Raw genomic sequence first — 22,932 nt, 5'->3', positions numbered from 1 at the left:
CATCACAGCCACCTGCACTGCAGCTAAAAGGTCACTATAGAGGGATTTTTCTAGGCCTAGACAGTACTAGAAGTGTTTATTTCCTTGTCACAGATTTTTAAATTAATGGTTTGCTTGTTTGTTGAAATTGGATCTCACTCTGCATCCCAGGCTATGGTGAAACACACTACACAACTCAGGTAGGCCTTGCATTTGTAATCCCCCTGCCTCACTTTCCCATAGCTGGAGTCACAAGCACGTATCACCATACCCAGGTACAATTTTCGATGTAAAATAATTAATAGGCATGAGCATTTAAAGTGATTATTCAAAAAGACCCTGTTCGTATAACAGTTACTTTCTATTTTGGAGACCATGACCTTGACTTTGAGACTGCCTAAACTGGGACAGGAACCTGCCTGACTGGTGGCTTCCAGAGTAATGGAGACAAGGAGGGAAAGAGAAGCTGCCTTCTTTCCTTTTTGAATCCCCTCAGTGTGATTCCCACTTGAAGACATATTAGCTCTGTCTACAAATATTGCAGTGACACCCATACAAACATATTTACAACCAAGAGCACAACACACTAGTGGGCTGAATGGCTCATGGCAGCCCTGGAGTGGGGGCACTTGACGTAAGTGCCCATTGGAGATGTCTGCTTCCTAATTCACACATCTTTATCCACTATGTACAACAACACAGCACACAGAGCACTGTGAGATCCCAAAGAATAAATGAAAACCTTTGGCTCATTAATTTCTCAGAGCTCAGAACATAGCGGGCACATATGAACTGTTGAGGAAAGGTAGGCTTTCCCAAATTATTTTCTTCAGCCTAATTTTCTTTTGCCCTGAGTCTTAAATAATGCAGGGAATGTAATAACATAAAGATCCTGCAAGCAATAAAAGAAACCAATGATTGGAGGGGACAAATTAGAGATTCCTTTCTCTTAACACATCCTTTTCCTTCCCAGGTTAACCAAGGGGAAGAGGGAGGCCTTTTCTCTGTAATCTATTCTTAGGATGCGAGTTCAGGACTACTGGCATGGACCACAAGAGACGAGACCAATGAAGAGATTAAGCAACTAATTAAAAGTTGGGCTTGTTTCTCTCCAAAACAGTGATAAGCATTATATCTTAAACATTTCTTTCCTCTCAAGTGTGATGTATTTGTAGACAAAACTCTAAAGCCTCAGGAAACTGGGATACCTCTTTTTAATTTTCTGAGCACTACTTGGGAGAGGGGTGCTAAACGTCTCATAAGTATCTCCTGGGACCGAGGGCTTGGGCGTGCCTGCTGACACATGGCTAAGAAGCAGCTGAACAGTTAGTCTGTTAACATTGACTGTATAGACTTTCATGTCAAATGGATTTCAAAAATATTCCTTTTAAAAGTAATCCTGGTCACGATTGGCCTTTGGTGTTTCCAAAGTAAATAGGTAATCCATCACTTCAGCATAACAATCTTTCCCTTTAAGTAGGCGCAAAACAATCATGACATTAACTTCCTTTAATGGTGTAAACAGCCCTCTCACCAGGAGCAGCTCACTTGACTGCAGAGCACAGAAGGGAAGCCATCATTTTGGACTGACACGTTTAGATCATCCTGTTGAATATAGACAGAGTGGTGACTTTATAAATGAAATTTTAATTTTTATAGCCAAAATGAACAGTATTTATTGAAAGATGTACAAGTCCATAATTATGGCTAAGAATGCGATTATAGCTCTATTGACCGTGTTGACAGCTGGGCGTGGTGGCATGTGAATAGCAATGAGACAAGGTGAAATCATGGCTGCGATTTTTTAAAAAAGTTTTAAACAGCAATAGGCAGAAATGTTGGGGCAAATTCTGAGCCTGCCTGCCGTAACCATTAGAACCTTTCTAATATTCCTTAGGTTGCTATAAGCTGACCAGATTAAATAATAATTAAGTTCACAAATTAAAGGCTTATAGTTAGTTTACATATTAAGTTAAAAAAAGGCAGTCTGTGACTAGTTATGGTTTTTTAATTTCACTTCCTGAATAGATACGTGCTATTAAACTTGATTTTAAGATGTATTCCACTCTCCTCCCTGCATGAAGAGAGGGCATTGAGGTGTGACCTCAGGATTTACTGCTCTAAAATTCCACTATACTGATGTACTATTAAAAACATTTGAAAGGAATAGGGACTTATCTTTTAAAGTTTTATATGAGATTAATAATGGTGTTGCGTGTGCTCTAGAGTATCTGCGTGGCATAATAATTACTATCCACACTGGCTATTGAAGAACGGAATTGTTTGTTTTAACTAAGCAATTTAATTCTGAATGTTAAAAAGCTGTAAAGTAGTTTATGTAAAAGCTTTGCGTGTACTCATGGAAATTCAAGCTGCTGAATGTTTGTTTCCATGCTCTCATGGAATCCAATGTTACGAATGAAACTGACTGTCCAACTTCAACGTGGCTGCAAGTACAAGGAACATACTAGACTTCAGAATTACCATGGAAAGTTCTCATCAATCGCTTCGTGTTGGTTATATGTGTGCCTAACGCTATGGTGCCCTGGGGTGCTTGTGATGGCGTTTTGTGGGAATCGCTAGCTTGGAAAGGTCATGTTATAAGTTGTCGCTTGTAATGTCAATTCATTTGTATTATGATGAGAAAAGCGAATGGGGTTTAGTGTTCCCCACCAAGAAGGAAAGCCCATTGCCCACTCTGCCCCCTCCTTCCCCTGAGCAGCAAAGCTGCCTGTAGCTCCAAATGCAAAAACCATAGACACAAACGTGCAGGGGTGGCCGCCCCGAGCGCTGTGAGGAATGCGTGGTCAAACTGCACAGACCCCGCCCCTCCGGCGTTATCCCCGCCCACAACTGCGTCTAGATTCTTTTCTCTCCAATACCCAAACAGACTTTCTGCTTCCTCCCAAGTTCTGCTTGGCTATGGCTTCTGGTGTGGAGTAGTAAGCGATGATGACTGGGTGCTGCGATGTGATCGGTCATGTGTTGACGCTTGACTTTGTCCAGGCCCGAGAACTTTCATCTTTCAGGGTGGAAAGTTTTCTCTGGGAGAAGGATTCAAATCCTAGGAGTTTGAACACCGCCACGCGGTACTTCTTGGACATGATGTTGTACAGAATGGGGTTGATGGCGGCGCTGAGGTAGAAGAGCACGAATGACACCAGGTTGCAGTACTGGCTGATCTGCGCAATCTCCAGAGAACCAGGCTCGAAGGACTTGGAAAACAGGTATCTTCCCACGTGGAAGGGCAGCCAGCAGAGGATGAAGGCAAACACAACGACAGCTAGAGCACAAGAACGAGACAGACTGTCAACGCAAGGCACGCCACAAACCGCTTTACACTGCTAAGTCTCGGCTTTGCTTCCTCCATGAGTGGCATGTCCACTGACAGGCACCGTGTCTTGCTCTCTAACAACGCGGCAAGCATGATGTCCTGCACTGCACACACACAGACTGCTCTGCCTCCGTCACTCTGACACGCTAGCACACAGTGAGATTGTTAGATTGACAGCTGGGTTATCGTCACCGATTTCCCAGTCCTTCAACTCAATAACTCCGTGGCTTTGTGACTGACTTGACACAATAACTCAACTAAATGATTCATAAATATTATCCTTCATTATATGCACTACACAGAACACAAATGTAAGCGAGGCCAAGTGGGTGTGTTCTGCCACAGCAGCTGATCAGAATTCCAACATGCTGGGGCCAAGCATGCCCAGTAAGTACTCTACCTCTGAGCGATAGCCCCAGCAAGTCTTGGGCATGCTCAAGAAATGCAGATTCATTGCCTATAATATAGACTCATTAATTTAAATTCTCTAGGTGAGAGGAAGGGGAAAGATGCCTGTCTTTTCTTTTTCCTAGCTTCCTTCTTCTTTTCTCTTTCTTTCTCTTTTTTTTATTAATTTTTAATTTTTTTAAGGGCAGATCGTTGTTCTGTTTAGTGGACCACTGTGCCCAGATTTTTAAAGTAAGTTTTACAGGAGGCTGAATATGCAATTGAAATTAGTAACCACTGAGAAGACAATTCTGTGTCATCTGTAATAGATATAAATGAAGTGTAAGGGGCAGCTAAGCCAGCCAACATTAATTACCACCCATGCTAGTTGTCATTTTACACATGGAAGATTGTTTTTCTCTCATTTCTGAATTTTAAAAGCTTAATCTAATTTTTTTTTAATTCCTGAAGAAAGTTATCTTACATGTCCTGGTCCTTGTGCCATTTCCATGTTCCCCTGGGATTGTTCATGGAAGAAGACAATGGATGGCTGGTGGCACCAAGAGGTCCATGGGAGAGTAAGTAACTTACAGTGGATTAGGAGGAAGGCACACAGGAAGAACTGACATGCCCCAGCAGCAATGAGGTCCTCTCTTTGGTGAGTGTGAGCTCACAGCCCCATGGAGGACACAGAGCCATCACTGGTCTCAGACACAAAAATTTGACATACCTGGGGGAAATCCTTACTATTTTGATACGCAGGGTTTGAGAAAAAATATAGTTGCAAATTGGAAATCATCCTGCAAATCCTAAGAAGTATTACATGTTGATAAGCATGAACTGCCTTGGAAAAGTGAGAGCAGATGTTCCTCTTGAATATGAGCACGGGACTCATTGGCTCACTGCAGCAAGCACATGCCTTTAAGGAAGCTGCCTTCATGCAGTAACCATTCAGTACACCCAGCTGTGACCTTGTACCCAGAGCTTCCCAAGGTACAATTTGAGGAAAAGATGGCTTCTCTACACAACCCTGCCCATGCTACTGGGGAGGCAGATATGAAACCAAGCACTGAACCCAGCACTGGAGACCCTAACACCGACCCCCTTACAAAGCCATGGAATAAACAGAGTTGATGTGATTATCTGAGAAAGATGCAGGGCAGAAAACAAATCTCAATATTGAAAACAAACAAAAATACATCCATAAATCATCTTCAACAGAGGGATCCAAATTTGTGGTTAAATTTACTATGGAGTAATTTCTAAATGAAATGCCTGCCTGCTTGCCTTAATGTTACTTTGATAATCACAAATTCTATGTGAAACACCTCAAAAAACCGTGATGAGGTGTTTCCATCTTGAAGCAAGTTTCCCAGATAATACTTATTTTAAAGACTTGACAACGTGAGAAACCTTTTTTGTAAGAGATAGAGGAAGAGACAGAGGAAGAAAGGGGAAAGTGGTGATACCAAGAACCTAGGCGAGAGGGGCAGAGAGAGACAGAGAGACTGGAGAGACATGGGGAGACTGAGGCAAGAAACAGAAATAGAGGCTCCTGGAGAGGGGCAAGCCGGGGAGGAAGGCTGCCTGGTGCCAGGACTCACCAAGCATCTTCACTGTCTGCTTATGGTTCTGGTCCCTGAGTGAGGCGCCCACCGCAGCGTCGCCGCGCCTCCGCCACAGCTTCCTCCCGATGAGACTGTAGAGCACAGTGAGGCAGAAGACCGGTAGGAAGAAGAAGACGCTAGACACCCACACCATGACCGTCAGCAGCCCAGAGCGCACCGCGAATTCGGTGGCGCGGCACTCGTTGGTGTCCCGGGGGTCTGTACCGTTCTCGTGCTCCACGCCCACCAGCACGAAGATGGGCCCCGCGCTGCAGAAGGCTACGGCCCAGATGACAAGGATGACCAGCTTCACGCGGCCCTTGGTGACCACCACCTTGGCCCGCAGCGGGAAGCAGATGGCGAAGTAGCGCTCGACGCTCAGCGCGGTGATGCTGAGGACCGTGGCGTAGGTGCAGCTCTCGCTGACGAACTGGAAGAGTTTGCAGAGCAGGTCGCCAAAGTTCCAGGGCCGGTACTGCCAAAGACGGACGAGGTCCAGCGGCATGCACAGGAAGATGAGCAGGTCGGAGAAGGCCATGCTGGACAGGTAGAGGTTGGTGGTGGTGCGCAGCTCGCGGAAGCGGGACACCACGAGCATGGTGAGTAGGTTGCCGGAGATGCCCACTACGAAGAGCGCCACGCAGGTAGCGGTGACACCCGCCAGCAGCGGCGCGGGGAACAGCGGTAGCAGCTCGTCGGTCAGCGAGTCGTTAGCGGGGAAAGCGTCCCAGTCCAGGTCCTGTGTGACGTTAGGTTCTGGCTCCTCGCTGGGCGTCGCGTTCCACATATTGCCAGGTCTGAGGTCTCAACAGCGAGGAAATCGGGTCCGCCAGGAGGTTCTTTTAGTCACGGGAAAGTGGGAAGAAGGAATGGGCGCCAGGAAGGATGCTTGGTGAGGAAAGAGAGGTGTGAGAAGCCTAGGAAGAGGGTGGAATGGGGTGGGGACGTTAGTGGTGAAGAAGAAAGTGACCCTTTGCTGGGCTCTCCCTATTCCCTTGACGTTCTCCCCTCTCTCCCTCCCTCCCCATCTCTCTTTCTTTTCCTACCCACTCTCTTCCCCACAGCCCCTGTCACCCAATCAGCCTCAGACCGTGCACGCACTCACTTACCTGTCACCCTGTCACCGTTATCACCGGAGCAGCGCCACCAGCACTGCCTGGCACTGGAGATCTCGCCCCAGCAGCATGTCGTCGTACTCCCCACAGCGTCCGAGTGGAGTGCGTGGGCTCTGCAGAAGGCAGGCGCTGCAAAGAGGGCGTGTGCGGTCTCCTTTCTCCAGCCTTGGGCACTAGGGTGGCCGCGAAGAATAGGTCGTTAGAGTAGAGTAGCAAAGGGTGGATATCGTAGAGAAGGCTGCCTTCAGCAGCAGGATCAAGCTCTTCCTCCAAAAGGGGTCAAATTAGTTACGTACCTAGTGGGGAGAAAACGCAAGTGTGCCTCTCGGTGGAGAAAGAAGGGGGGGGGGTGGAAACAGACGCTTCTATTTGTATTTAAATCAGAGGAGACACTGAGCCCCTGGGAAGAGTTTCTCGAAATCTCAGAGTACTCCGTGGGTTCTGGCGGATTTTAAAGCCAGAAGCATGTTCCCTACTAAGGTCACAGAGCAAGTTCACTGGTTCACTCCACAAGTGTGCAAAAGCCCTGTCCTAAATCCCAACCCTCTGGTTTGGTGTGGGTTAAGGGATATGCTGGATGAGCTAAGAGTTACCTTTACTTGGTCTAAACTGGGGGCCAGAGAGAGCACCACTAAGCTAACCCCCCTCTACCCGGCACAGGGGAAAGTCTGTGAGGCTGGTGCATGTCATGGGTGACCAGTAAACTTAAGCTTTTTAAAAGCTTGATTTGTAGAGATCAGCTATTTAGAAGCTGCCATTTTTTTTTCCAGGCAAGAGCTTCAACCTTCAGAACTTTAGTATGCTGTTGTTTCTTTGTAAAACCGTAGACAGCGTGAAGATCATTGGGGGTGGAAGCCAAGCTTCAGAGATACACGAGCCATTTGATAAATTAATCAGGGCTGTGTTGCTTCGTGGTCACTGGTGAGATGGGGAAGTTTCATCGAGTGGGACTGGATCTCAGGGCATCCCAGTACTAGCAAGAAGAATCTTCCGAGAACTTCCTGCGCATCCCCTGTCCGGATCTGGGAATCCACACCTGAAAAACTGAGAAGATCCTCGGAGAGCTTCTAAGCTCCTCTGGATGCTTCCCGCGCGCTAACAGGAACCTGTTCAGCACCTCGGCCAGCGCCAGGCCCTTCAGGACTGTAGCTAAAAAGCTCTTATTGGCCTCTTTAAGCCTGAACCCTTTCCCAACAGCTCAGTCCTGTGGCCTTGGTGAAGAGGGAGGGAGACCACCCACCAAAATACAGATCAACTACTAAGGCCCAGTATCACCAAGTTCCTCTACCCTTGGATAAAACGATCCATTAACTACAATTGAGAGAGTTATTTTTTCCATACCGGAGTACAATACCGCATGTCTGCTAGATGGCTTACTGCCTTCTGTATTACCTATATTGTTAGTGCACAAGTCTACAAGACAGGAAGCTGGGTGTATGCACGCATACCTAAGAGATTCACAATGAAAGAGAGGCTGTGTGAGAGAAGTTTAACTCACACTTTGCCTGTGAATGCACCACACTGTGGTTTAGTTGCACTGATGCATTACAGACTTTGGACCAAATGACTTTGGCAAATCCAGAGCTAACAAAATAGCTCAGCAGGTAAAATGGCTAGCCTCCAAACCTGATGTCCAGAGTTTCAGCCTCGGAGCCCACCTGTGCATGTGAATGGCCTCCAAGTGACACCCAATGAATAAATGAAAAAACAGACAACATATAAATAAATCTGGATTGTGTTATCAGAAAACAGTAGAGGGTTTTATTGAAATTGGTCCAGTTCTTCATTATTCATAACCTACATAAGACTGTTTGTAAATGCATATCAAACCCTTCTAATAACAAAATAGATATACCCCAGACAGTTTCTGTTTGTATAAACCTTTAATATAGAGATGAAAACACAGTTAGGCAAGCCATCTTAGCATAATATTGGCAGGTGTGTTTAAGAGGCATTTACAATGAGCCTATAATAAAGAGAATTGTGTGAAAAGACTTCTCAGAGGTTCAGGCATCCGAATTGAATCTTGAAGGGGCTGAGTTCTTTCAGAAAAGCAAATTTTACTCAACTGTTCAGAAAAGGGGCACAAAACACATTGGACCTAAAAGAGTACCCCACAATGTGCTGTGTTGGAATGGGGAGATAAGTGATGTTATGGGCCATGGATCCTTATGGTTAACGAACTGGAAGAAACCACGGGTCTTTTTCTTTTGGCATGAAAGCTGTGCCAATAGGTTCTCCTTCGCCCTCATCCAGAGTCTTTCTTACATGGCTCAGATTTTGAGAACTCTGTTGTGCTGGGCAGCAGCAGCAGGTGAGAGCTCACCTTGTGCATTTAGTGATGGGAAGGAAACAGTACCCAGAAACTCTCTGGTACTTGTGATGGGGGGATCTATTTGGACAGAGAGAGTCATTTGTATTGTCCCTGAAGCTTTATAGACTGGCACTTTCTGCTGAGATATATATATATAAATATATGTGTGTGTTTGATATTCTAGCCAGAAATGCAAAATCTTAAATGTAATCCCAAGGAATCAAACTCCAAATAAGAAATAATTGATTTAACAATTCCTTAAAGACAAATAAAAACTAAAGGCCAGCATTTCATAAGTGGTAGACACAAAACAAACATGCACAGGAAGAGGAAGTCATTCTTGGCCATCGTTGTGAATTACAAAGCACTCAAGTTCCAAAGAGGCAAATTGACTAAATGCTGCTCCTCCTTTGCCACAGAATCAGAGCTACCTGAAAGAAAATTCTTGTGCCAATTGACACACTTAGATGTGAATAGAGGATGAGTAGAATTATTAGATCAACATCAAGTTTCTGAGCTTGATAACACTATGGCAAACAATTGTTTGATACTTAGAAGTACACACTCAACTGTTACATATGTAACTCACTCTCAATTGTTTAAGAAAATTGTGTGCTGTGTGAGTGTGTACTCATGCATGTGTGTGGGTTCACATTTATGGATAGATAGAACAAATGATGAGGCAGAGAACTGTAAAATGTTTATGATGATTCAATCTGGGGCTCAGGAGACAAGAATTATTGCTCAGAAATTATGCAGACGTGAGTTCAAACCCTTAGCATTGAAGTGAAAAGCTAGGTGCTTTTGTACATGTCTGTGACCCACCCCAGCTCTGGAGTGGGGTGGATACAGGCAAATCTTAAGAGGTCACTAACCAGCAAATCTAGCATATAAGGCAAGCTTGTAATTCAGTGAGAGGCCTTGTCTCAAGGCAATGAGGCAGACATTCTTCTCTGGCCTGGATATGCCTGTGGGGGCAGGTGTACAAACTTGCACACCCATGTGAATATACCACACAAACACACAACACATGCATACACAAACACAAGACTAATCTTTAAAATGGTAGATTAATTTTACTCGCATTTATAGCTTGTATTTACTTGTATCTTATAGCTTTTCTCTATCTAAAATCATATTCTAATAAGAGACTTGAAAGCCGTGTTTGTGTAGACACTCCCAACTCAATTTGCAATTATATACTTCTTTGATGTTGCATTTTACATCATTCAACAGCTTGGTATCTAACAACATAAACATAATTTTTAAATTTGCTTTGTTAAAACCCATTCACATTTTGTTGTGTTTTTTTTTTCACATGCCGACTGTAGTTTCCCATCCTTCTCCACTCAGTCCCCCCCATTCCCCCACCGCCATCTTCCTTTTGCGCCCTCCTCGTCCACTCCTTCTCCCTTTCCTTTCAAAAGACGGCAGGCCTCCCATGGATATCAACCAAACACACAGATCAGATTGCCAGGCTGGGTTCTTCCCTTCATCCCAGACTGGACCAGGATGAGGAGACCCAAAAGGAGGAAAAGGGTCCCAAAAGCAGACAGAAGAGTCAGAAGATGACTGTTCAGGCAGTAAACTGTCTCTGTCATTTTTTCGTTTTGGAAGCTGCTCACCTGCACTTCCAGTTTACTCAGATAATTAAGTTTTATTCCTTCTCAAGTCTCTGGTGGAGTTGAAGACCAGATAGTTTAGTCATACAATTAAGCTTAGTTGTTTAGGGGTTGAGATGCTTATAGGTCTAGATAGATGTTTTAAGTTGATAGAGATGAGATAGATAATATTGATTTACATTCAGAATTTTAGACTCAGCAAGATAGGAGAGACATTTTCTTCAAGGTTGCCAAGTACAACTAGCCAAAACACTATGAATGTAACATTTATATAATTCCTGATTGATTTGTGGTTCTTCTTTCTGTGTGTAGTTTATTTTATTTATGTGTAATAATACAAATGTATATGTAAAAAAATAAATATAATAAAAATAGGGAAGAAAGCATCAGAGACAGGCTCCACTCCTACTCTTGGGAGACCCACAAGGAGATCAAGCTATACAACTGTACCTATGTGCAGAGGGCCTGCGTCATTCCCACATAGGCTCCCTGGTTATGGTTCAGTCTCTGTGAACCCCTATGAGGGCTTATTGTTGTTGTTGTTTATTTTGTTTTGCTTTGTTTTGTGCGTGGGTGTGTCCTTGACCCCTTTGGCTCCTAAAATCCTTTCTCCCCCTCTTTGGCAGGATTCCCAAGCTGCACCTAATATTTTCCTGTGAGTCTTTGTATCTGTTTCTATCAATTGCTGGATGAAGACTCTCTGATGACAATTGGGCTAGGCACCAACCTAAGAGTATTAGGAATCATTTCATTGACTTTTTTAAAGCCAGTGATGTGTGGTTCTCTCTTAGGTCTCTGGAATATCCAGCCTCTGTGTCTTGGTTCTGTCCTGGCAGTGTCAGGCTTGGGCTCCCTCTCATGGCATGAGTCTCAAGCTGGACCAGTTGGTCCCTCCCACAATTTCTGTTCCCCTCACCCCAGCACATCTTGTAGGCAGGACAAATCATAGATTGACAGTTTTGTGGCTGGGTTGGTGTCCAATCCCTCCACTGGAAGTCTTGCCTGGTTATAGGGGATGCCAGATTCAGGTTCCATATCCTCCATTGCTAGGAGTCTTAGCTAGGGTCACTCTCAAGGATTCCTGGGAATTTCTATTGTCCTAGGTTTCTAGGTCATCCCAGAGATGATCACCCCCACAATTCTCTCTCCCAGTACTCTCTCCCTCTGTCTTCCTCCCACTTGATCCCTCCTTCTCCTCTCTTTACTCCTCCTTCACCAAGTTCCCTCCATTCATCCATGCCTGATGTATATCCTATTTCCCCTTTGCAATGACATTCAAGTGCCCCCCTCCCTGGACCCTCCTTGTTACTTAGCTTCTTTGGGCCTGTGGGTCGTAGCATGGTTATCCTGTACTTTATGGCTAGTATCCACGTATAAGTGAGCATATACCATGTGTGTCTTTCTAGGTCTGGGTTACCTCACTCAGGATGATATTATTCCATCAATTTGCCTGCAGATTTTATGATGTCATTGTTTTTAATAACTGAGTAATACTCCATGGTGCAAATGCACCACATTCTTTTTATCCATTCTTTGGTCATCTAGGTGTTTTCCATATTCTGGCTATTATGAATAAAGCTGCTATAAACAGAACTGAGCAAGTGTCCTTGTGATATGGTGGAGCACCTTTTGGGTATATATTTGAGTATGTGTGTATGTATAGCCACATAAAAAATAGTGCATTCAGGCCTCCATCTCTGTAGATTTCTGTAGCTGGGCCTTTTGGCTACTTTATTTTGGTTCCTATAGCTACCATCCTTCTCCTCTCCAATCCCTCCAACCCTTCAACACTAGGTAAGGGAGTAAGGAAGTTAGAGGGGAAAGGGGTGTAGTTCAATCAGCATAGTCAAAATAACAGCAACCAGCAACCCAGCCACAGCAAAAGAAGCAGCAGGAACCAGCAGCAACAGGAACAGCAGCAGCAGCCTCTGCAGGCTCTCTCAGGGCTCGTGCATTTATACCTTCTCAAGAGTCCCCAGAATTCCAAACGTAAACTGGCAAAATCATGTTCCTGTTAGAGCACAAGTCAAATTATAATCAGCTGTTGTGACAATTTGAAGTATCTCCATACCCCACACCTGGGATTAAAACAAAAACATAGTCACATAACTGAATTTTTAAATAAAAATTCTCACTACAGTTTTATATAAGAAGATTCAGTCCATTCTTTAAAATAAAATCACATTCTGTGTGTAAGGTTTTTTAATGTTCCCAACACAATACAGTATAGTAAATATTTATATAGTATTTTATATTGTATTCAATGTTGTCAGTAATCTAGAAAAAATGTTCTATGCATGAAAGGGTACACATACATTATGAGCAGATTCTGTGCCCATATATGTAAGGTACTTGAGAATCTACAAGTTTAAGCTATGGGAGGTCTTGAAAAAAATTTGTGGATGAGGGGTGAGTATATACAATATATTGTAGCCTTTATGCTGTCCTTTTAATCTTAATATTGTATCTTAGAATCTCTTATGTTTATATTGTTTTTAAACAGGTTTGTTGACTTTCATTTACAGAAAGTTAAAGGGCTTTTTCTATAATAATATATTATTTACTATTGGCTACTATTGATGTGTTTTCTTTTTAAAAATTTCATTTCAGTTATTATTATATGAGTATCCATGAGTGTCCAAGTACACATATACAAGTGTGGGTGTATGTTGTGTCTTTTGATAATCTTTTACTGCTGCATAAGATAGCTTATACATATACAGATATAGTAAAATGACATTAAGAGTTTAATTTAACAACAGTGACAAATGGTAGCATGTGATCTTTCAAATTGTACAAATAAGGCCAGGTAAAACATGAGGTGCCTGAGCTTCAAGAACACTGAGGCAACTTCAGCATAAAGCAACAGGTAGAATGCCACATTATACTCTGAGGAGTGAGACCTTTGAATCACAGGATGAAAGCAAACTAGCTACAATTGTAGTGTACATTTCTGCATTTCTCCCCTTGGATTTGTATCAGATTATATCTTTGCTAGTGATGGATATGAACACAGGATTGTCAACTCTAGAACTTTTGATGGTTCATTAGAGGAGATATGGTTTCCCAGTGTGTTTTAAATGTGTGTTCTTTCATTTTTAGTGAGACCGGACATAATTTCATATACTTAAGAAAAATATACCGATTATCCTGTGAGCTACTGGGCAATGACTCGAGCCTGTTTTCCCAGGGGAACATTGTTCTTCTTGGTTTGCTGTGTTGAAGAGCTTCTTGGAAATGTGGATGTTAAAAACATTTCCTCAAATTTTTATTTGTTTCATTATTTCAGTTCTGCTTATATTCTTTCCCACTTTTTATTGACATATCTATTTCATCATATTTGTTGTTGCCCCTGGATTTTATTCACATTGGGAAAGCTATTTTCTTTGTCAATTTATAAAAAAAGAACCCACCAGTTTATTCTATTGTTTTGATGTTTTATTTTTTGACACTGACATTCCTCAATTTATTTTCAGTTTACCTTAATATATGAAGTGTCATATGGATCCAATTTTATTTTCCCCCCACTGACTATGCAGTTCTTTCAGCATCACTTATTTAAACATTCATTTTTCTATGTTGATTAGATGTGTGTTTTTGTCATATATCACATTTCTCTATGTGTTTTCGGAGCCCAAGCTCAACCCGTGGGTTCTTTGTAGGTTTCATTTGTACATTCAGTGAACTGTTTGTTCTCGGGCAACATTTCTTCCACTAAACGCTAATAGCAGACTGGAGAAATAGCTCAGTCAGTCTTGCCTAGAACCCACTTTTTAAAAGACATGCGTAGTTGCACACATTTGTAATGCCAGCACTGGGAATGCAGAGACAGGCAAATTCCTGGGGCTCACTGGCCAGCCAGTCCAGCCGAATAGGTAATCCCCAGGTCAATGAGAGATTTTTTTTTCAAAATGAAAAATTCAAGTGAATGGAACCCAAGAAATAATACCTACCCTTTGGCCTCTGCTCTCCATATGTATTTTCACACATGCACAATTGCTATGTTTATTTTTTAATTTTTATTTTTATTTAAGTGTGTGTGTGTGTGTGTGTGTACATGCACAAGTGCCTTCAGAAGCTAAAAGAGGAGCTCCTGTAGCAGGAGTTGCAGACAGTTGTGAGCCATCCAAATGTGGGAGGTAGGAACCAAACTTTGGTCTTCCTTAAGAGCAGCCAGCCCCCTTAACTGCTGAGCCATCTCTTCAGTCCCCCAAATACTAATTCTCTTTAATTTGTTTTTTTAATCTTCCCATTTATCATATTCCATATTAATTAGGGATATGAATTCTAAAAAGAGGCAGAAAGAAGACGGAAGTTTATCAAGCAGAACATAGACTGTCCCTGGTGATAGTAGGAAGTCTGGGTGCCTTTGTTCCTGTTCTGCCAGCTCTCGACAGTGGCTTCCAATGTCAAGCTTGCTTAGTGGCTCAAGGTTGATACTCGGAGGTCTAGTCATCCAAATAAATTCTGGGCAAGAAGGAGCAGAAGAGGAAGGGATAGACGGTGTTCTTAAAAACCCAACTCAAATCTCTCCCCTACATTACATTAGCCAACCACATATCTAAGAGGGGACTAGGAAGCTTTTGCATGACCTCTTTTCCAGTGAACATAACAAGATGTCACCTCAGACATTCTTGTGTGTGGCCATGGCAACTAGAGAACAGCAAAGCAGTGTTAGCCAGGCCTCTGGCAATGATGATGGTGGTGAAGCTCTCACCCTCCCAGTGAAGGTCAAGAGACCCTCGCTTGGCATTCCAGCTACTAGTCTCTTCCCAGCTGCACGTGAGCTTGGTAAACACTGGCATATGGGAGAAGAGGTTGATTAAAGGAGGCGCTCTATGACACTGCGTCAGCGGGGTTGCCATCCACACGGGGTGAGATTTGGCAATGATGAAACCGCTTGGTGGGTCACCCACTCATGTATGCATGACCTCATCCCTGCTCGGTACACAAGGCCAGTAAACTCATCTATCTCACCAGGATAGACTTTGGTGAAATCATACTGTGCTCTATCACTTGCACCCACCTGGGTGAGGGGCCATCCACAACAGCCATATCCCAGGAACTTGGAGTCCCTATGCTACGGCGGGGTATGTGCCTAAAGGGGCACGGGATTCTAATGTTGGAAAAAACAAGTGGAGTTTTTTTGCTACATTTCTCAAAGCCAGATTACAAATGATTTGAAAGCAAAGATTATCTGTGAAATTTACATGCCCCATGAGATCTAGTACGCACCAAAAATAAATGTTTACTAATTTGATTACATTTATATTTTATTTAAATTACATGTTTAGACATAGGACACAGAAGAAAACTCAGGAAACTTAAGTGTTGTGTCTCACATAGAACACATCATTTGCCTTAACGTTTGATTCAACCTTTGGACATAATGTACTAACACATTTGGCTTTGCCTCTTGTACTCTCTCTACCATATCTTATAGCCTCATTTAAATAATCTCATGCACATATTTTAGAGTAAAAAAAAAACCACATATTTTTCCAGACCCAGCAAACTGTAAGAATCCAAATTTAATATCAATTACATGGATACAAGATTATATGTATAGAAACTTTTAATTCCAGTACATGAAATAGTGTTCTTACTTAGCAAATGAGATATATTAGCACCAGAAAATATTTTAGATAATTAATTACACTATTTAGAAATTCATTTAAAAATATTTATGATTCTCTAATCAGAGGAGTAACATATGTCTTAAAATCTGAGCATATTAAAGCCTGGGAGATGGCTCCACGGTTTTAGCACTGGGCAAGCATGGGGGCTAGAGTCTGGATTCCCCGCACCAAAGCAAGTTCAGGGTGAGTGGTGGTCAACCTGTAATTCCAGCCTCAGAAGGCGGGGCCAGGATCCCTAAAGCAAGCTGCCCAGGTGAGCTGAGTGAGATTCTGCTTCAATAAGCAAGGCAGAAAGGGGGCCAAGAGTGACTGGCGTCACCAAGGAAACGGAGAGAAATGAGTACCGGTTTAGCTGGCTTTTTCCTTTCCCTCTTATTTTATTCCATGTGGAATCCTAGAAGCTGTCACGCATCCATAGGTCTTCCATCCTCAGATAAACCTCTCTGGAAAGATCCTCACAGACATGCCCAGAACTGTGTCCCTTGGGTGATTCTAAAGCCTGTAAACTGACCATGAAAAGTAACCATTGTGGTAACACTTTGACTAATAACCATGATTCACTATTAATAGTTATCCATCCAAACCTACATGTATGGCCAGGGAGATGGTTCAGCAGTTAAGAATCCTTGCTGCTCTCATAGAGAACCAGAGTTTGGTTACCAGCACCCAAGTTAGGTGGGTTAGGTGGGTCACAACCAACCACCTGTGAGTCCGACTCCAGGTCATCTGACGCCCTCTTCTGGCCTCTGTGGGAACTCCCACCTATGTGCACACTCACACCCAGACACATAAACAAAAACTAAAGATAGATATTTAAATTCCGTGAGTAGGTTTTCACATAGGTACACTAGCTTATTAAATAAGGAGGCTGACTCATTCATTATTTTCTATTGAAAGAAAACTAATAAAAATAAATAAAAGTTTTTACTTCTTTTGCGTACTTGATCCATGCAACACCGTATGGATGTGTGTACACACACGAACAGGTGCACACATCCTCTTCCTCCATGTGCCAGTGCAGCCACACTGTCAACTCCAACTCTGAGGTCAGGGTCACCCTCAACATTTTACACCACTGTAGCCTCAGCATATCCAGGCCACATGTTCGTTCTAAAGTGGTCACATTTTCTGTTCTTGAAATACCTTTTGCTTTCTTTGATGTACCGAGGATGATGTTTCCTCGGTAACTCACTAGTCTTCCCAGTGATTCCCTTTTGTGTCTTTCTCAAGTTACTCTCAGAATTCTGCCTCATTGAGAGGCCTGTGTTCCTGCTGTCCCCACAGGAGGAGGGCAAGGGAGCTATTCAGGCCCTTTGTAAAGAGCTCAGTCTCATGGGCAAACCCTCACCAACCACTGGGACTCTCACACTCATGCTATTAATTAATTGTTATTAGTGAATGAGGTGGTGGGCAAAGTCTACAACAGTTACAGAGTTTTAGTTTAAACATCATTTTCCCTAGAGAATCCCATTCCCCATATTCCTAGGATGGACATAGAACCAAGTGCTGGCCAGATGGTGGTGCATGCCTTTAATCCTAGCACTTGGGAGGCAGAGGCTGGTGGATCGCTGTGAGTTCGTGAGTTCGAGGCCAGCCTGGTCTACAAAGTGAGTTCAGGACAACCAAGGCTACACAGAGAAACCCTGTCTGGGGGGGGGGGGGGCGGAGAGAACCAAGTGCCGGCTTCAGACCTGCAATCTCTTGCCTCCACTGTGTTTGCCACCATGCTCAGCCTTTCCTCCACAGACTTTCAAAGGAATCGTTCCATCAGTGGAAAATATGAAGATAAATTAAAAACTTTTAAAAAAATAGCCAGAAAAGATTGCTTTTCAGGAAAGCCTTGAAGAATATGTGAATACTCGTGGTGAGGGAGGCTGCTTGCATGCCAGGCAGAAAAAAATGAGAGGCTCTGAGGGGGGAAGGGAGGCTTAGCCAGCTGCTTTCAGACAGCCTCCTCCTCTGGGCCTTGCATAGGCTTGGACAGGAGAAATGCGTCCAAAATTGCTGGTGTTCAAGTGAATTAGCAGTCACTTTTGCTCAAAAAGTTCTGGAGGTCGGTGGTACACGCCGTTATCACAGCTCTATACAGGCCATCTCTGCTGACATGAGGGCTTAAGACTAAATAGTGAGACACACAGTAGGACTGATATGGAGAGATTTATTTTTTGGAGAGAAGTTAGGGCCTGAGTGGGCCATGGGGGGGGGGGGGAAGAGACAGTGGGAGAGACAGAGAGAGAGAAAAGGGAAAAGGGGCTCTCAGAGAAAGAGAAGTAAGAGAGGTAGAGTGGGTCTGTCCTTTTTATCCTGAGCCCCTGGCACACAGCTAGCGGCGGGCAGGTGATGATGTCAGAGGTTGCTAAGCTACCTAGAAGCAGATCAGATTGGCTGGCAGATCCCTGTGAGCTGACACCAGGTCCTGTTACACACACATCCCCTTCAGTTTCCCCGGGCTGCTAAGCTAGACCCACATTTGGCTCCATAAGGAAGGGCATCATCTTCTTGTCCAGTCCAAGGCTGGGTGTGGGAGGTGTGTGAGGTCACCATCAACTCTGGAGAAAGACCCTGGGTTCCAGTCAGTTCTTGATTCTAGCTTCTCCTTGAGAATCACTATTAAATGTTACATTTAATATTCTCCATCTTAGATCTGGCTTTCTGAACTCCCACTCTGTGGGCAAAGATTAAGCTTTGTCACAGGTGGAAGCAGTCTTGGCAGGCTTTACCCGTGGGGCACCCCATGAATACCTTGTGACAGACTGAGTGGAGCCATCCTGGGTCTGGAATTCTGGAAGCAGACCTGGGAACCCCACTTGGGCTATTGTTTTTCTAATTGACCCTCAACAGGAGAAGGAGACCGCCCTTCCCACGTGACTCAGGCAGGTGGGGAGGAGAGAACAACAGGTTCAGACCAGGCTTGAGCGAGTGTGGAGCAGCGAACAGGCTGGACCAGCACGCAGGCCAGAGAGACACCTAAGGACCCGTCCCGTGGAACGGATACCGGAAGGTTCACTCTTTTGTCCCTTTAACCTTTTTTCCTTCTTGTGTAAGCTAGTTGGGTTGTATAATAAAGTTTAATTGTTAAGAAACAGAGCCAACACACCCTGTTGGCCTTAGAGTTAACATGACATGCAAAAGGAAAGGCATCTGTAAACTGGACTCTATGGCAATGACCTCACCTTGTAAAGCTTAACACCAGCTTCCTGTCGCGGCCACCATCAGAGAGCAGCAGCCATGGCCCTGCACTACCCCATGGCCATGGGCCTCAACAAAGGACACAAGGTAACGAAGAAAGTCAGCAAGCCGAGACAGGACATCAAGTTTGTGTGGGACATGGAGCTGTTCAAGGTGTCCAGGGACAAGCAGGGGCTCAAGTTCATCAAGAAGAGGGTGGGCACGCACATCCCGGCCAAGAGGAAGAGAGAGGAGCTTAGCAACGTGCTGGCAGCCATGAGGAAGGCAGCAGCCAAGAAGGACTGATGCCCCTTCCCTCAATAAATGTTTGTGCGGGGGTGGGGAGGTGGGGGTGGGGGGGTGAGGGAGGAAGCTGTAAGAAATCCAGTGTGGCCTCAGTGGGGTGATCAAATGAGAAAGTGGTAAGGAGCTAAGACAGGAGGGGTGATGGGAACAAATAGGTTTCCATGGTCCCAGCTATGATTTTGTTTCTCTGTTACTGATAGGGAAAGTTACTGGAAGATTAGAGACAGAAACGTTGCACAGTCTGACTTCTATTGTAGCATTCTTGTGGTGGTGGTTTAGAGAGGTTGAAAGCGTATAGAAGGGCGCGGCCTCTCAAAGAAGCAATTTTAAGCCTAGCCAAGATATTGTGGTGATTAAGAGGCCTTCATGGCTTACTTCAGATAGTGTCACGGAAGTGATGAGGAGATTCACTAAAGTCTGTACATCTGAAGGATAGAACGGATGTGCTGTGTTTGCCCCATTGTGTGAGTCGTTTGTCCTTTGCAACAAAGGATGAACTTGCCATTAATATGGAAAGTGTAGAAGAGCCTAATTTCAGAGGCATTAAATTAGAGACTTGGTAAGAGAACTCGGGAAGGCAGCTGTCTATAGTGGTACAGAGATCAAAGCTAGAGATTCAACCAGGGAGTGGTCAGGTGTGAATGTCAAGATGCCTATTTAGATGACTTAACAAGTGAGTATGGTTAGGAAAGAAAAGTGGCCCAAAGGCCTTGAGATTTGAACCCTACTCACACGCAAAATGCAGATAAAGGCAGTGAGCAGGCAGAGGATTAGAACCAACCCCAGGAGAGTGTGGCAGAAAGGATAGAGTCCTGCCTGGTCTCCCAGGAAATGGTATGCCAAGAGCCAATTGGATGATGTGTGATTGCTCGGCAGCAGACAGCCCACAAGATGTCAGACCAGATTCTTCTACAGGTCAGTACGTGCATGGTGACCTTCAGAGCTACATGCGGATTGTTAACTGATGATCGTGGTGGCCTGTGGGAAGTTAACCTCATTTCACATGGGCATAGGGCCAGGCAATTTGAAGACTGGGCACAGACAACAGTGGGATAGTGACCAGAGAAGGGCGTGGTGTTGATAGTGGGACCAATGGTGATGGTTGCAGTAGTATTGTCAAAGAGCTGGTGCATCCTGAGGCATAGGAGACCGACTCTGTGGCGCAGGTACAGGGGCGTGTAGAAACAGGGCATTAGGACTGTGGGAATTCTCTCTGGTGGCTTCTGTTTTCTGCTGAGAAAAGCTGAGGCTGTGCTGGGGGGCTGCTGGGGGATAAAAAACACTGTGAAATAGAGGGTAGCCAACAAGCGATACTAATTACTGGGTAGAAGGAAATGCCCACCTGAAGTTAAGGACCACGGATTAAAAATAGCATCAATAAGTAGGACTCCTTCTTTGTTTTTATGTTCGGCTGCACAGATGTGGAAATGGGATCGAAGGAACATGCAATGGGTTGTAGTTTTGCCCAGAATGGACAACAAAGCATAAGATGGACACAGACAGGAAGGTTCTATCCAAGAGATTAATTAGAATTATTTACACTGGAGGCTAGAGAAGTGGACACAGGTAAGGCGAGGAGCAGAGGAAAATCACCAAGGTCAGGGATGTTCGCTGTGTTTCTGATGGTCCCTGCATCTCCAGATGAGCCTTGGCCTGTTCTTTTCCCATTTGAGTGGTTTGATGCTCTTTTGACTTTCAGTTGGTGTCCTTCCATACCAGGAAGTTTTATTGAATTGTGCCTTTGCTATTTGCCCTTCTCTCTACTTTCTCGCCTCTCTCTTTTGAAACGTCTTGTTCATATGTTGGCACTTCAGAGATCATACAGTTCTTTAGTTTTGAAGGTTGATTAGAAGTAGGCTTTAGGGTGATGCTTCTCCACTGGATCCCCACTTTCTGCTAACACACACACAAACACACACACACAACATGCGTGTGCTTACATGCATGCATCATAGCACACACACTAATAATAAATAACATTAAATTAAAGACTTTTTTAAAAAAGTCTTTTTAGGGGCTGGAGAAATGGCTCAGAGGTTAAGAGTACTGTCTGCTCTTCCAGAGGACCTGAGTTCAATCCGCAGCACCCACATGGTGGCTCACACCCATCTATAATGAGATCCAGTGCCCTCTTCTGGCAGAATACAAGAACATTGTATACATAGTAAATAAATAAATCTTTTATTTAAAAAAGTTTTTTTTTAATGTTTAAAAGATCTTTCTCTTTTCCATGGCAAAACACTAGACAAAATCAACCTGAAAAGGTTTACTTGGCTTACAGTTTATGAGGGAATACAATGTCTCATGGCTGGGAAGGTGAACTGGTGGGGCAGGTGACCACTTTGCATCTATAGTATGTACGTGCCATAGCTTGTGTGTGGAGGTTAGGTGACAGCTCCGTGGAATTGGGCTTTTTCTTCCACCTTTACCTGGGTTCGGGGACTGAACTCAGGTTGTGACCAAATTTAGGTCACAGGCAAACACTTGTCTGCTGAGCTGTTATAGCCCACCCCTCCCTCATTTTTAAATTATGCCTGCCATCACACACCTAGCAGATACACTGTCTTTCAATGGAATCCTTCCTGTATGTTTTAAAATATTTAAAGAACTTTCAAGTGTAAAAATAAGCAGATGGCTTTCCCTTCAATCCCCATCCATTCCACCCCTTCCCACAAAATCTACTGAAACCCGACTCCGCGAACCTCACTTCTGTCCCAACCTCACCAAACTCTTGCTCAAGCCATCGTTACAAACGCCCCCGCAGTATGTTAGAGCTCGTCCAAGTACTAATAATATCAAAACTATTCAACACCATCGTATGTGTATCCCAAAGGTACCCAAACACCAACGTATCCGAAACTAAACTCGTGGCCTGCACAAATCATAAAACCGCGTGCTCCCAGGCCGAACTGTGATGTCTTCCCTGTGACAGCAATATCCATCCAGCTGAGCGAGCTGAGGATGAAGAGCTCCTCTTTGTGCCTGACGCCTCTTCTCTGTTATCATAGCCACATCTGGCGCATCACCAGCAGGTGCTGACTGGGGCCCCGACTCACACTCGGCGTTGCCTACCTCATCCTCTCTTCCGCCCACAGCCAGCACCATTCCCCATCCAGGGCCCTGTGTTCACGCTCAGCTCTGACAGTTTGTTCTACACATCGCAGGAAGAAAGAGTTTGATCCTGTCAGGCCTCCCCCTTAACCCAAGCACACTCGGTGGCTCTATATCAGCCTCGTAAGAGAGAAAGGACCTTAAATCTTACGGTGCCCTGTAAGAGATGAAGCCACCCGCCTGGTCTCAGTTGTATTTGTGGCCTTATGGCATAGCATGATGGTCATTTAAATCCTTGACAGGTTCTTGGCACTGGGCCAAAGCCATTTCCTCTGTCTGGGACAACCAATCACCTGGCCCCATTGCTCAGGCACTCTCCTCCGTTGTCCCCACCCCTGCCTTGGTGCCCA

The 22,932-nt window shown here is 44.3% G+C and overlaps 2 protein-coding genes across 2 annotated transcripts; one reads left to right on the top strand and one right to left on the bottom strand.

Moving 5' to 3' along the window:
* Window positions 1-2,809: 2,809 nt before the first annotated feature.
* On the bottom strand, window positions 2,810-6,154 carry GHSR (growth hormone secretagogue receptor). Its single transcript, XM_084768826.1, is given in 3 exon segments — window positions 2,810-2,957; window positions 2,961-3,262; window positions 5,305-6,154. Coding segments are annotated over 3 exon segments (1,233 nt in total). The 5' UTR covers window positions 6,095-6,154; the 3' UTR covers window positions 2,810-2,816.
* A 13,071-nt stretch (window positions 6,155-19,225) lies between these two features.
* Window positions 19,226-19,471, top strand: LOC311590223 (large ribosomal subunit protein eL36-like; the record flags this gene model as incomplete). Its single annotated transcript, XM_084769097.1, has 1 exon — window positions 19,226-19,471. One exon carries the CDS (start codon window positions 19,226-19,228, stop codon window positions 19,469-19,471), a length of 246 nt encoding a protein of 81 aa, XP_084625223.1.
* Between the last annotated feature and the right edge of the window lie 3,461 nt (window positions 19,472-22,932).

The sequence above is a fragment of the Acomys minous genome (genome assembly GCF_964271855.1).
Source record: "Acomys minous genome assembly, chromosome: 19".
NCBI lineage: Eukaryota > Metazoa > Chordata > Mammalia > Rodentia > Muridae > Acomys > Acomys minous.
This window is presented reverse-complemented; position numbering and strand designations above follow the sequence as displayed.